This window comes from Perognathus longimembris, chromosome 23, assembly GCF_023159225.1.
Source record: "Perognathus longimembris pacificus isolate PPM17 chromosome 23, ASM2315922v1, whole genome shotgun sequence".
Lineage (NCBI taxonomy): Eukaryota > Metazoa > Chordata > Mammalia > Rodentia > Heteromyidae > Perognathus > Perognathus longimembris.
The window spans coordinates 15777663-15792308 of NC_063183.1; the positions used below are offsets into that span (position 1 = coordinate 15777663).

At 52.3% G+C, this 14646-nt stretch overlaps 1 protein-coding gene and 1 long non-coding RNA gene across 3 annotated transcripts; both read right to left on the minus strand.

Annotated features, from left to right (window-relative positions):
- Positions 1–1454: 1454 nt before the first annotated feature.
- Positions 1455–7491, minus strand: Flywch2 (FLYWCH family member 2). 2 transcript variants are annotated; one of them, XM_048331969.1, is made up of 3 exons: positions 7317–7491; positions 3937–4360; positions 1455–2552 (listed from the first exon to the last, which is right to left on the minus strand). In XM_048331969.1, the coding sequence occupies exons 2-3, from the start codon at positions 4253–4255 to the stop codon at positions 2452–2454; spliced, it is 420 nt and encodes a 139-aa protein (XP_048187926.1). In that variant the 5' UTR covers positions 4256–4360; positions 7317–7491; the 3' UTR covers positions 1455–2451. The 2 variants fall into 2 exon arrangements, with proteins under 2 accessions (XP_048187926.1, XP_048187927.1); XM_048331970.1 differs by having other exon boundaries at positions 7409–7469.
- A 2554-nt stretch (positions 7492–10045) lies between these two features.
- Positions 10046–11110, minus strand: LOC125341026. Its single transcript, XR_007208863.1, has 3 exons — positions 11012–11110; positions 10421–10534; positions 10046–10211 (listed from the first exon to the last, which is right to left on the minus strand). It is a non-coding gene; the product is annotated as an uncharacterized LOC125341026 (long non-coding RNA).
- Positions 11111–14646: the final 3536 nt, after the last annotated feature.

The following is a 14646-nucleotide window of genomic DNA, read 5'->3' on the forward strand; positions in this document are numbered from 1 at the left end:
CGCGCGCGCGCGGCCCCGAAGCAGTGCGGGCCTCTCAGAACGCCCCAGAGGCTCCCAGCGAGCATGCGCAGCAGGGCCGCGGAGCCATTCCTGGGAGAAATTCCTTTTCTCCAGTTCTTCTCGCGCTGCGGAGCTGACTGTCGGCTCAGCCAATGAACGCGCGGGGGTAGGGCCGTTCATCTCAAAAGAGGCGGGGCCATCCTGGGATTGGGCGACCGAGCCCGGGTCTGGGGCGGAGTTTGTGGCTGAGGATCGCGGGGTGTGATACTGAATTTCTCAGGTAGTTATTGTCCATTGGTCTGTCTTCTTTGGAGAGACGTTCGTTTAGTGTCTTTACGCATTTTTTAAAACTGGGTTGTCATTGAGTATAATAGTTACTCATATATCCTAGATATGTATCTTTCACCAGGTATTTGATCCAGTTTAGATGGTGTCTTTTGTGTCATAAGAGTTCTTCATTTGTATAATGTACAACTCATCTGTGTGATTTTGCTTTTGGTGGCACTGAGGTTTGCACTCAGGTCCTTGAGCATGCTGGGCTTGCACCTCCAGCTCTGTTTTAGTCTTTTTGTTTTGTCTTGTTTGTTGGTGGTGCTGGGGATCCAACCCAGGCCCTTGCCCGTTCTACATCTCATTACATATCCACTATCTAGTTCAGGCTGGCCTTGAAATCACTGTGGAACCTAAACTGACCTGGACTCCAGGATCTTCCTATCTCCACCTCCTAAATGCTGGCATTACAGAAGCATACTACTACACCTGGCTCATGGTCATTTGTATTTTTCCTAGTTTGCATATGCTTTGCTGTGCAGTGCGCTGTGTGTGTGTGTGTGTGTGTGTGTGTGTGTGTGTGTGTGTGTGTGTTGGTATTGGGGCTTGAAGTCAGGGCTTGGGCACTGTCTTTTGGCTTTATTGTTCAAGGCTTGCACTTTTCCAAGTGAATCACATGTCCACTTCTGTCTCTCTAGTGTTTAATTGGAAATAAGAGTCTCGGACTTTCATAGCTGTGCTAGTTTCAGACCACAATTCTCAGATTTCAGCCTCTTTCAAAACTCAGATTATAGATGTAAGCCACCACCTTTCTAGGTCTTAGAGCCTTGTGATCTTGCTTAGCTTGCTTGCTTGCTCATGGTTGGTGTTCTACCACATGAACCATACCATCATTCTGGCATTTTTGCTGGTTAATTGGAGACATAGTTTCATAGACTTTTCTGCTCAAGCTGGCTTTGAACCTCAATCCTCAGAGCTCAGCCTCCTGAATAGCTATAGGTGTGTTCAGGACATTAGCTTTGCCAGACCCAGTGCACAAGCTTTGGTTCCTGATGCTCACTAGTACTGGCCATTCTCCAAGCCCAGATGTGTACTTGCTATCCTTGTACCACCTCCCAGGGCCACCAGAGTGGTGCTCTAGCCACACACACACACACACACACACACAACTAAGGACACCTATCAAAGGAGAAATCAGTGGATTCTATTTAAACATAGAATTTCAGACATTTCCATGCAAAATGGAGAGGGAGGGGAAGAAAATAAGCTGAGTATCTGAGTTTCCAAAGGGGCACTATAGATGCTGGCTGATTTTGAAAACATTGTATTTAACAATAAAGAGCTTTTACATCCTACACTGAAAAGAAAAATAAGGCTTCTTTGTACTCAGAGGTGATTTTCAAAAAATAAGGTTTCTTCAGGTGAAGAAACCAAAGGGCTGATCCTTTGTGAAGGAGCCCTGATCTAGGGCTGGAGGAAGGTAACTGCTCCTTCATGTTTAACACAGCACGGTAGTACCCAGTAGGCTAGGGAAAAGGCTCAGTGCCATCTATGTGGGAAGCTTCCTGGAAGAGGCTTGGTCCAGAGAGGGAAGTAACTTTCTGTTATCCTGGGAGGCCTCAGCAGGAGGGAGTCTGAGGCCTCTCAGAGACAGGCCCCTGGAGGGAATGGTCAGATAGCGAGAGGGCGTAGCTATTCTGGGCCTGGGTGTGAGTTCCCCCTGGCCCCATTCAGATCAAGGGCAATAGGAAGAAGAAACCTCAGAGACACCCACCTAGTTCTCTTCAATGGTTAATTTTCCAGGCCAAAGGGGCCCAAAGCTGTGAGTCCTGGAGTTAGAAGCCATTGAAGAGGGCTCCCCTGATCTGTTGGCTCATGCCAGGTTACTCTGGAAAGGCAGAGGCAGGTGAGGACTGGTAGAAGTTGATGGGATTGAAGCTAGGTCTCAAGAACCCAGAATCCTGGAATGTTAAAAAAGAAAAAAGTCCATAAAGGGAAATAGCATAGGGCTCCTTATATTCTCCTTTGGAATATGTCTTTTCTTACAAAAAGTAACTTATGATGGATCTTTTTAAAAGCTCCACTCCACTACCCATGGGCTTCTAAGAGCCCTGTGGACAGCTCCTCTGCCCCCAGTGGCGGCTCTCCGAGGATAAATCCACAGCTCCACCTTTGCCAAGGTTACAGGGATGCAGTGGACTGGGCCAGGTGCCCAGCAGCCTTTTCCGGGAGCAGGATGGGAGCCACCTCAGCCAATCGGCTGTCTTCTTTGGTGTCAGCATCTGGAAGAGAGGCCTGTAGGTCAGGCTGGTGGTAAAGGACCAGGGAGGGCTGGGAAGGGCTGGTCCTGGGCATCCCAGAGCCTAGCAAGTGCTGGGAGTCCCTTGCCTGGCCTGGCTCTGGTACTCATGCAGGCTGGGTAAGGTGGGGTGTATTCCCAGGCTGGAAGTCTCTGATGATTGACTTAGAGAAATAATCTCCACTCCAGGGCCCCAGAGGTCCTCAACCCAAGGACAACAAAGGCTGTTAAGGTTATTCCCAGGAAATTTGGGGAAGCCGCTGCTCTTCCTGCTGCTGAGCCTGGAGGAGGGCCTGTCGGGCCTCCCTGTGGCTGAGTGCAGCCTTCTCTCCACATTTCCCCTGCAGAAGCCTGGCTACAGAGGGAGCCTGAGATAGCCATGTTTCACCCTCCCCCTCAGATCAGTGGGAAGAACCAGCTCCCAGCAAGACCCCAGTGCCCTCCCCTCTGGTATCAGCTCCCAGTCCAACTTCCCACTCCCACACAGGCTTCCTCTTCAGCTCCACAGGTCCTGGGAACTCTTCTCTCCACCCTTGGGCTGCTAAGTCTCCAGGGTCACATGGAGGCACTCAGAGGTCTAGCAGGTAAGACATCTCTCAGGTCAGGTTTCCTCTGACTCCCCAGCAGGGCTCCCATAGGTGTGGGAGCCCCTGGAAGGATATGGAGACAGAGCCCTCTGGTGTCTGAGAGCTCCAGGTCTGTTGCTAGGAATGTCCAGGGGCTCTGTGCCTGGTGGCCAGGTGAGTGCGCAGTGGAACTCAAGGGGCTACCCCTGCATTGTGGAGAAACCCTGCCTTTACAGGTTATGGCAGACTTCACTTGAGTTTGGAAGAGGCTCAGAAAAACCAGCACAAATCCACCTGGCCTCTGGTTTCTCTGAGTCCCAGTGCCCAATACCACTTGGGAAATGGAGATGGAGCAGCTAACTGCAAAAACAAAGGAGCTTTCTACACTAGTCATGCACTGCTTCTAGAATATGTAGAAGGTATGTGAAGGCCAGGCCCCAACCACAGGCATTACTGAGATAAAGGCTCCACCCCAACCACAGGCATTACTGAGATAAAGCAAGGTGTGCGAGGTGTGCAGGCTGTTGGGGGAGGGGGGCTGGATGTGGAGGGGCCATGCCACCTGGAAGCAAGGGCAGGGGCCAAGTCAGGATTTTGAGCTCCAAAGGGACGTACAGCCAGTGCCCACAACCCCAGTGCCACCTGCCTCCCATGTGTGCTCAGAGGAGCAGGAGTCGAGGGCCAGGAGGGCACAAGGAGCAGCAGAGAGCCTTGGGACAGGCATCAGTCCCCTGTGTGGGCAGCTCTGACAAGGTACCAGGCCATCTCTGGGAGGGCAAGCCCCTGCTCCCAGAACCTCACCCAGGTCCAGCTTGCTGCGTTTCTGTTGGGGCTCCGGGGGAGCAGCCTCAATGGCCCGCTGAGCCTCTGGGTGGGTCTTGAGGAGGGCCTTGGCGAGGATGGCAGGGCCTGGCGCGCCCAGGGCCATGATGCAGTGCACGCCTTTGCGCTTGGCCCCAGCCACTTTGGCGCTGTCTTTGGAGGCCGTCAGCAGGACCAGCTTGGAGAACTGCCTGGGCTTCTTGGGGGTTGCTGGAAGCACAGCTTTGCCAGGCTCGCATGGCTCCTGGTCAGCCTTCATGCCACCACCGTCCAGCTCCCTAGGTTCAGGCAGAGGCATGCTGAGCCTGGCTGCTTGGCTGTGAGGCCACGCAAGACCACCAGCAGATGTGGTCCTCCTGCTCCTCCCCGCTGGTAGGGTTACTGGGCGTCCCAAGGCTCTGTCCTAGGGGAGGAGGTGAACCAGTGAGTACAGGAAGTCCATGGTCTTTGGGCTCCAGAAAGTGGATCTGGTGAGGATCTAGTGGACTGAGTAATTTCACTTTCCATGAATCTGTTTTCTCAAACTGTAACATTTATGACCTCATTTTTTTTGCACCAACTTTTACAACAGGAAAATATTTAACACTTAAAAAGATAAGGCTAGTGGTGCACCTTTGCATTTCTAGCTAGATGGGGAGAATCAGAGTTCTAGGCCAGCTTGGGGGAAAAAAGGACAAAAATAACTAAGGCTGGTGAGAACACCTGGGCTGGGCTGGTCTAGAGACATCTTGAAGTCCCAGCCCCTGAGCAACTGATAGTTGAAGTAAGACATGCCAGACAGAGAAAAAGCTCCACAGAGCTGGGGTCAGGCCTTCCAAGTAGGTGATCAGGATTATAACACCCCCCCCCCCAATAAAATAAAGAACCCCAAACTCACACTGATCTAAATAACTGAATACAAACTTCCTCCTCCAAGAGGTGGCGCTACATCTTCTCTCTGGATTGTCAGTAGGCTTAAGTGACTCAGTTCCCGGAGGAAATGGTAAAAATAAATTTAAAAAATAGCAACTACACAGGGAAGGCAGCTCCTCAACCAGGTGATAAAGATCAGCATCAGAAGCAACAAAGCACTCGAACGTCGAGTGCCCCTCTAGTGACCAGGCATGATGAGAAGGACACCTCAGCTCTGGGCTCTTTTCCACATAGTTCAGGGTAGACCAGGATTAGTATCACACCAGGGCAGGAACCAGAGGCAACCGCGTCAGGTCTGTGGGAGGCAGTGACGTCCCCAACAGTGCCCAGGTCCGAATTCCTGACAGTTTCATCTTATTTGGGGAGAGGGAATGAAGGATGCAGATGGAATTAAAGTTGCTCACCTGAAGATTACTCTGGATTATCCCCTGGCCTAAAGTAATCACTAGGCTGCTTGTAAGTGGAAGAGGGAGGCAGAGGACCGGGAGAGATATGTGATGATAGAGGCAAGGTCCTCTGGTGAGATGTGGCTTTGCACATGGAGAAGCATTGCAAGCCAAGTAATCTAACCCCACTAACACCTCTATTGTGTGTGTGTGTGTGTGTGTGTGTGTGTGTGTGTGTGTGTGTGCTGGAGCTTTAACTAAAGCCTCTCATTCTTACTTGACTTTTCCACTCAAGGCTGGCACTTTACCACTTGAGTCACACCTCCACTTTCGGTGCCTCTCTCTCTCTCTCTCTCTCTCTCTCTCTCTCTCTGCCTCTCTCTCTCTCTCTCTCTCTCTCTCTCTCTCTCTCTCTCTCTCTCTCTCTCTCTCTGTTGGTTGTGGGACTTGAACCTGAGCTTTTTCACTCAAGGCTAGCACTCTATGACTTGAGCCACAGTATTCTGGTTTTCTGATGGTTAATTGGAGATAAGAGTCTCACCGCGGGCTGGGAATATGGCCTAGTGGCAAAAGCGCACTTGTCTCGTATACATGAAGCCCTGGGTTCGATTCCCCAGCACCACATATATAGAAAATGGCCAGAAGTGGCGCTGTGGCTCAAGTGGCAGAGTGCTAGCCTTGAGCAAAAAGAAGCCAAGGACAGTGCTCAGGCCCTGAGTCCAAGGTCCAGGACTGGCAAAAAAAAAGGCAAGACATGGGGCTGGGGATATAGCCTAGTGGCGAGAGAGCTTACCTCGTATACATGAGGCCCTGGGTTCGATTCCCCAGCACCACATATACAGAAAACGGCCAGAAGTGGTGCTGTGGCTCAAGTGGCAGAGTGCTAGCCTTGAGCAAAAAGGAAGCCAGGGACAGTGCTCAGGCCCTGAGTCCAAGGCCCAGGACTGGCCAAAAAAAAAAAAAGAGTCTCACCGCATTTCCTGCCCAGGCTGGCTTGGAACCTCAGTTTTCAGATTTCAGCCTCCTGCATAGCTCACAGTACAGGTGTGAGCCACCGGTGCCTGGCTTTACGCTTCCATTTTTTCCAGTGACACCCATGACAGACATCTAGCTTCTACAACTGTATAACCGTGGTTCTGTTCTAAACCACTTAATTTGTAGTAACTTGTTAATGGCAATTATAGGAAAATAATACAAGGTCCAATCTCACCAGAAGCCTGGAACCTTGCCTAGCAGATCATCAGAATTATCCTCATAGGAAGATCAGGTCCTTACCATCTCTGGGCTGATTTCGTGTGTACTGGGTTAGTGATAAATTTAGCAGAGTTTGTTCATAAACAAGAGGTGAAGGGCTGTGAACGTTTTTTGCTTGCAAAATGGTGGCCCTAGCTGCTCCGTGTAATCTGTGGAGTGTCTGTGAAAGACACGCGCGGTTGGACTTCTGAAGGCATGATGTGACACGTAGGTGCCCAGGACAGACGGAGCCTCACAAGGATGAAAACAATAGAAGAAAAACAGTCACCTTCCCCCAAAGGTTATGAACTATATTCTACACTATGCAGGACAGAGCCGTGTTTACCTGAACTAGGAGTTTTAATTAGGCAATGACTTCTCCCTAAGCACCATGGCTCAGAATCTTATTTTTCTGCCTCCCTTCCCAGTAGGACTGCTGTGGGGTGCCGTCCAGGCCGCACGCAGACGGCCCCCCGCCTCTCCCCAAGGCTGCCACTGAGCCTTTGGAACATCTCCCCGGCCTCCAGCCCTCAAACCTCCGACACCTGCCTCCGGGGCCAAGAAGGGATAGGACTGGGGTGAGGTGGCGCACCCTGGACGGGGCGAGCACCGCCGGAGGAAGGCAGGGGCTCTCGGATTGGGGGGGCATCAGGCCCTGGGGTCCGGTTCTTTGGAGGAAGGAGGAGAACAGAGGCAGAAGGCAGAAGCCCGGCACGCCAGGGCAGGGGGCACCCACCCCAGCACCAGCCCCCGGGACTCAGCAAAGCCGGGCAGGGGGCGTCCATCCGCGGGACGGGACCCTCCCCGCCCGCTGGGGCCCGTCCTCACCGACGGCAGCGGACCCTCCCTCTCCGGCGACGGAGCCGCGGCGGGTCCCTCAGCCTCAATGCTAGGGCACCCACCTCGGCTCCGGCCGTCACCTCAATCTGGGGTCAAGGCGCGAGCATGCGCAACAGGGCTTCAGAGCCCATTCCTCGGAGGATGCCACTTCTCCGGGTGTTTCCTTCGCGGCACCGGTCTTACAGACCGACCAATCGGCGTGCGGGGCGGGACCATAGGGGCGTGGCGATAACGGATTGGGTGTTGTCGGAAAGGGGCGTTTCCTTGGCGGGACCCGCATCCTGAATTCCGGTTTCCGGCTGGTACGGCGTCCCGAAGCCCTTGCGGTTAGCACAGCCCTAGCCCGTGGGTTCAGCCTTCGCCATTAGCACAGCTCTCGCCCGTGGGTCCAGCCTTCGCCATTTGACTACTGGAGCCTTGCGGGGTCAGCCAGTGCTTTGGGTACTAGGGTGGGCTGGGCCCAAGCGTAGACCCTCCCTTCACCTCGCCCTCTCACTGGCCCTTTCTGAGACGGGGCGGGGGGGGGGGGAAGAGGAGGGGCGGGGCTTCAGGCCGGGAACAGCCCGGAGTGGCTGCTCCTGGCTGAGTCGAGGCCTGGCCTGCTGAGGCCTCCAGGAGCACCAGCCAGTGAGGGAAGCTGGGACAGGCCTCGGCCAACTCTCAAGGGCCGACCAACCAAGGAAAAGTTTCCAGAACACTCTCCGCCCTGGGGTGAAGATGCTGGCTCCTTAGGAATATCCAAAGTGACCTTTTGAATTTGTTAGTTTGTCTGCTTCTTGTGGGGTCGTGGGACATGAACCCAGGGCCCCGGGCCCTGTTCCCTGAGCTCCTCTGCTCAAGACTAGTGCTCTGCCACTGTAAGCTACACCAGAACCGGTGGATAACTGGAAAAACAGTTGAACTGTCCTCTCCCGGGTTGGCTTCAAACTTCCATCCTCAGATCTCAGCCTCCCAAGTAGTTAGGATTATAGGCGTGACACATTGGCGCTTTTGAATTTACTTAATTTTTTTGCTGGTTGGGGATCCAACTCAAGGTTTTTCCCACTCTAGGTAAGCATCCTCCTGAGCTACACCTTCACCTGCTCCTCCTCTTCGTCTTTCTTCTGTGCTGGTGCATCCCCAGCCCTCCAGTGATGGGTATCTTTGTAAGACAAAGGGAACGGGAAATGGAAGCAGATGCACAGGCCAGTGGAGGAGTTTGAGTACAGAGGCAGATACTTGAAGGGAGACAGCTACTCAGATTGCAGGCAGACAGGAAGAGATAAGGAGGGCACTTCACTAGAGCTTATAGAGGAAGTGAGGCATTGCTTGGCACCCTGATTTTGGACTTTTTTCTTCCAGAATTGTGAGAAAATAAACTTCTGTTGCTCAAAGCTCCTAGTTCATTGTGGCCTACAGGAAACCCATATTTGTACTTAAAATGATCCACAGCAAACAGACTGCAGGGCTGTGGTGGAATTTGCTGGAAAGAGGGACTACAGTCAGGGGTGATGGGATCCAAAGACTATACTTTCGATTTATACCTTATAAATCTCTCTTCTGTTGTAATGTTCACAGGGTCTAATTTTGCTGGCAAAACAATGACTTAATGTTAGCTCAACTCTAAGACTTTCTCATACAAAATTAAGGAAAGTCCTTTGGGAGGATTGCAAAAGCCACAAAAGCTGGTGGCATGAGCCATCAGCACAGGCTCTTCTGGCCCTTTTGAGAAAGTCTAGTGGACAAAATGCAGCAAGCAGATGCTGATGCCAACACCTGAGCATGTAGCCAGCCTTGTGGAGCCTGGGTGCTTCTGACCTCTGCCCCTCAGGTTTGGCAACTTTAGAAATGTGGGGACAGGACAAAATATGAATGTAGGAGCCATTTTCTAAAAACAAGGTACCACAGTAAAAGTTGGAATGTCCTGGTTCACATAAGAGAACCATTGTTAGGACTAAACAAAGAAAAAAAGTTATTTAAAATATTGCCTACTGGGGCTGAGGAAATAGCTCAGTGGCAGAGTGCTTGCTTAGTACTTTTCTCTGCTGGGAGCCAGGATTTGGACAGCCATTGGGGCTGGGGACACTGGGGAAGGGAAGATGGCTATCTTGGGAGGATCTGGATGAGGTGTGAGGGCTCCCAGAGAATGGCCCTAGAAGGCAGGTCAGTCATATCCAGCCGTAGGGTAGGACTCCAAAGCTCTGAAAGACAGCCCACTTCTAAGGAGGGGAGGAATGAAGCCCAAGCTGTTCCAGGTACTCATGCTCAGCTTAAGATCCCTAAAAGGATCAAAGTCCTGGGTTTCAGGTGGTTTCTTCCTATCTCAGAACTTTGTCCTCCCAAAAGGCTCTGTATTTACTTGTAGTCAAGGACCTGGTCTGGCCCAAGGCCACTCACAGACCTGTCTTGCAGGCTCTGTAGGGAGAATGAGGACTTCCTGGCTTCCCCAGAGAGCCCAAGACAGGACCTCCTACTGCCTGCTTTCACACCAAGGGAGCAGGCATGAGAAACCTCAGGGACTTTGCCTACTTAGCAGCCAGTGGCTGGTTTTCCTGGCCAAGAAGGACCAAGGGCTGTAGGGGGCTGAAGGCCTCAGGAGAGACTCCACCCAGTCTGATTGATGGCTCCAGACCCTGTGGGAGCTTGTGGGGTTGGAGGTAGATGTTTAAGGACCCAGAATCCTGCAGTTCAGAGGCTAATTCTAGAAAGAAAAAAAAAAAAGATAGGCACACAGTAAGTGCATCTAATTTTGTTTAATGAAACTTATTTGTTCAAAAGTTTACATTGTTCACATTCAAAATTTTGAATGTGTACCAGTGCCTGGATAACGGAGGTACTGGGGTTTGAATCCAGGGCTTCATACTTGACAGGCTGCCATTATTTCATCTTTTTCTCATTTATTATCTGAAAAAGAGAAGGTCAGCTGAGCCCATGGAGGAGGATGAGGGATGGGGAAGGGTGCTGAGCACCACAGAGGGGCCCCATTCCTTCTTGCACACCTAACCTGCGCAGTTCACCCACACCCCCAGACCTCCCATTACTCATGGGAACCTTAGCCCTAGTTCCACCCCAGCCCAGGCCCTGCCATCCAGAGGAAAGCTGCCAGTACTTACCTGCTTCACCACATAATAAGTGGCACCAGCAACAGTAACCACAACCAGTACAGATCCAATAAGCCATGCCACAGGTCCGGTAAAGGTGATCGTCCCAGACACTGCTGCCAGCGACTGGTAGAAAGATGGGCCCCTGACTACCCTGCTCCATGCCCATCCCACAGCTGGGGGCATGAAGGGGTCTACAGACTCACAGGTCTCAGGACACTGGAGCAGGGAAGATCACAGTGACCCTGGAGATGGCTCTGTCCTCCCCAGCTCCATGGGAAGAATAGGCTCCCAGCAGACCCCAACTGCCCCTCCCTTTGCGACCTATCCTTCTGCGCTTTCCACAGTGCCAGGAGACCCCACTTCCATCTCTGCACCAGACTAATACTCAGATCAGACTGGAGTTGGGAAAGCTGCCGTGCCCCAGAAGGGCTTGTGGCTCCTAGGGTCTGGTTCCCAGAGTCCTAGGGCCCCCATCAGGGGGGTAGAGGCCCAGCCAGGGATATCCCATCTCAGGTGTTCTGGGGCCTCTGGCCATGGGAAAGCAACAGAGTATCCACCCTCACTGCCCATAGGAGGCCCGAGAGGGTCTATCATTCTCACCATTGAGAGTGTAACAGAGGACACTATTTCCACCATATTTGTGGCAGCAGAACAGTCCTGTAGGGAGAAGGATCCAAGTCACATATTTGCCCCAACTCCTGGGGGACCCTAAAGCCCAGCCTATGGCAGGGCCTACTCTGCCCCTCCCCACCAGCTGTTCCTGCACTTGGTAGGACTACCTACAGAGGGCACAGTGAAATGGCCTGGAGATCATGGGCTGCCCCAACCCACTTTCCATGTGTCCTCTGAGTGTGGCCTTGGTCTCTGCCTCCAGCCAGGCCTCAAGGAAAGTGCTCAAAACCCCAGAGGAAGTATAGGAGGCAACACTTTTTTTTTTGCCAGTCCTGGGCCTTGGACTCAGGGCCTGAGCACTGTCCCTGGCTTCTTTTTGCTCAAGGCTAGCACTCTGCCACTTGAACCACAGCACCACTTCTGGCCATTTTTGTATATATGTGGTGCTGAGGAATCGAACCCAGGGCTTCATGTGTAGGAGGCAAGCACTCTTGCCACTAGGCCATATTCCCAGACCCAGAGGAAGCATAGGGGCCATTGCCTATCAAGTGCCCCAGTCTCGCATGGGACCCTTCCAATCCCTCAGGGCAACTGCGTGCCCTGGATGTACACTGGGATGGCCACCAAGCTGCTCTTCACCTGTTCCCAGCCCCCCTCATCTTCTCCCCCCGCCCCATTTCTGGATAGTTCTAACAGGGGAGTCAGGTAGGAAGTTGGAGCAAAGGCAGGAGCTCTGTAGTCTGCACAAGGCCTCCAGCTGCCTGTAAGTGCTTCTGGTCATACCCCGCCCAAGCTATAACTCAGGCTGACTACTGTCGGGGTCTCTGCAGCCTGTGGGATGGTGACTTCTTTCCTTGGTGTCAGCCCTGGGCCTCCTGCTTTCTCATTCCTTCTGTCACCTTGGAAAGCAGTCTGCTTTAAAGCTTCTTTCTCACTACCCCTCCTCTGCACCCCAGTCTCCCCACACCCAGAATCCTGAACATGGCTCTCTGGGTCATCAGATGATGCACTGCCACTTCCTTCTTGTTCTCAGCCAGTTTCCTCTGCTGCCTGCATGCCTGGCTCCCACCATAGTGTTCCCACAGAACCCTGAGGCACTTTTGGGTCCTGGGGGTGCTGTACTTAGGCAGAGGATCAGGTGGCCAGGGACCACCCAGGGCTGGGTGTGAAGAAAATAGCAGGCTGTCTTTTGACACTTTCTCTGCCACTCCCTCCCTATTTTCTCAGCCCCCCAAATCTCATGACACCCTATGCCTGACCCTGCCCTTGCCCTGCAACCCCTTGTAGATAGGAGGTCTGATTTTTAAAAACTTAGCATACATCACCAGTGCCAGTGGCTCATGCCTATATTCCAAGCTACTCAGAAGGTTAAGATCTGAGAATCATGGCTGGAAGCCAGCCAGGGCAGGAAAGACCATGAGACTGTTATCCCCAATTAATCACCAAAAAGGGGGCTGGGGATATGGCCTAGTGGCAAGAGTGCTTGCCTTGTATACATGAGGCCCTGGGTTCGATTCCCCAGCACCACATATACAGAAAACAGCCAGAAGTGGCGCTGTGGCTCAAGTGGCAGAGTGCTAGCCTTGAGCAAGCCCTGAGTCCAAGGCCCAGGACTGGCCAAAAAAAAAAAAAATCACCAAAAAGTTGAAGTGGAGCTGTGGCTCAAATGCTAGAGTACTAGCCTGAAGTAGAAGAAGCTAAGGGACACCAACCAGGCCCTGAGTTCAAGCCCCAGTACTGGCACAATAAATAAACACACATCATTAGCATCTATTAGCTATTCAAGTGGGAAGTAAGTTCTGCTTCATACCGGCTTCACCTGGGCCGCTCCTTCACTAAGACCCTTGGCTTCAGCCTGAACCTCCCATCCTAGGGCCTGCTTGTTCCTGACAAGCCCTGCCTACTTCCAATAATGAACCATCCATGGAACCCCCACGTTGGGCACATGGTTCTCTCTGCTCCTGTGTGCCAATGTTTCTACCCTTACCTTGGCAGGAGGTGAGATCTGTTCAGTTGTAGAAGATTCTCAGTCTGGCACCAGAAAACAGGGTCAGAGTAGCTGCCTCTACTCCACCCATTTCCCTTCCGGAAATAGCTGAAAAGACTGGTGTGGTGGAGCTTTGAACTTCTTGGTTTCACTTGGTTGTTTTTCACTTGCTCTGAGATAAAAGCAGATGGACTACTTATAGTTCTAGTAATAAAGTTCCTCAAGGAACCACTTGGGTGGTGGGCCAGTGGCTCACGCTTGTAATCCTAGCAACTCAGGTGAAAGCCAGCCCATGTAGAAAAGTCTGTGAGACTCTTATCTCTAATTAGCCACCAGAAAACTGGAAGTGGTGCTGTGGCTCAAAGTGGTAGAGCACTAGCCTTGAGCAAAAAAGCTCTGTGATAGTGCCCAGTCCCTGAGTTCAAGCCCCATAGTCAACAAAAAAGAACCATCTGTAGGGTGAGTTAGAGATCTTGTGTGTGTCTGTGAGTGCGCCCATGTATGTGTGTATAGGGACAAATGTGAAGACTCAGAATGGAGGTGGACATGATGATCCCCATAATGTCGCCCACCCTGAAGCCAGCATAAACCTGGTGAGTAGATGAGCCCTGCTAAGGGTTCCTCAGCCCCACTTACCTCATGGCTTTTCTGGAGCTGGATTTTTACAGCTCCTAGGAGCTCAGAGTTAGGGGCCAGCTCTCAGGTGGGACTTGAGTGACCAAGAGGACAGTGGTCAAGGTGCATCTTGGAGATAGGTCCTAGGGGTTACAGTCTGGTTCCTCAGGGATCCTGGATTTGAGCTCCCAATGCTCCTTGCAGGCTAAAGGTAGCAAGGAGTGTAAGCCTCCTTGACCCCACCTAGTCAGAGAGGCTCAATGAGACCCAGGCCTGGCTTTGACCAGACCAATAAGGACCTGGAAAGGAGACAGCCTGAGAGTTCTGAGGTCTCAGAGGCACAGAGCCTGCCAGTTAAGGATCCAGAGCAGGGGCTGGGGATGTGGCTTAGTCGTAAAGTGCTTGCTTAGCATGCATGAAGTCCTGGGTTCGATTCCTCAGTACCACATAAACAGAAAATGCTGGAAGTGGCTCAAGTGGTAGATTGCTCACCTTGAGCAAAAGAAGCTCAGGGACAGTGCTCAGGCCCTGAGTTCAAGCCCCAGGACTGGCACAAAGAAAGGGTTCCAGAACAGCACCCCTGTGCTTCCAATCATGGAAGATGCCCTCTTGAGGATCAAACACAATCTCATTCCTGTCAGTACCCAAGCCTTGTCTGGAGCTGGCTGGCAGTCCCACAGTGCACATAATGCCCCTGGTGATCTGCCTCTCTGGCTTTGCATGCAGGGGGCTGCTACCTGCCCAGAGCAATAGATGGAGTTAGTGATTGGGGGAAGGGGGATGAGGAGTGTGGGCCTTATGGACACACCTTTAGGAAAGAGGACAATAAGGAAACCCCTCCCCACTGCCTTCTAACCCCTTCCAGGGTGGGGAAGGACCAGTGTCTCCCTCCAAGGGAAGTGGATCCTGACCTGACCCATGAGACGAGGTCCTAAAAGGTTCCCACAGCCAGGACTGTGGGTTCAGGCCATTGGGGAGCTAAAGCAGAAAATGACTGGAACACTTGGGGACTAAGCTATTT

Coding starts and splice junctions, on each gene's coding strand:
- Flywch2 (XM_048331969.1), bottom strand. CDS start 4,255: ATGCCTCTGCCTGAACCTAGGGAGCTGGACGGTGGTGGCATGAAGGCT. Junction 2,553..3,936: donor ACGCAGCAAGCTGGACCTGG/GTGAGGTTCTGG, acceptor CCTCTCTTCCAG/ATGCTGACACCAAAGAAGAC.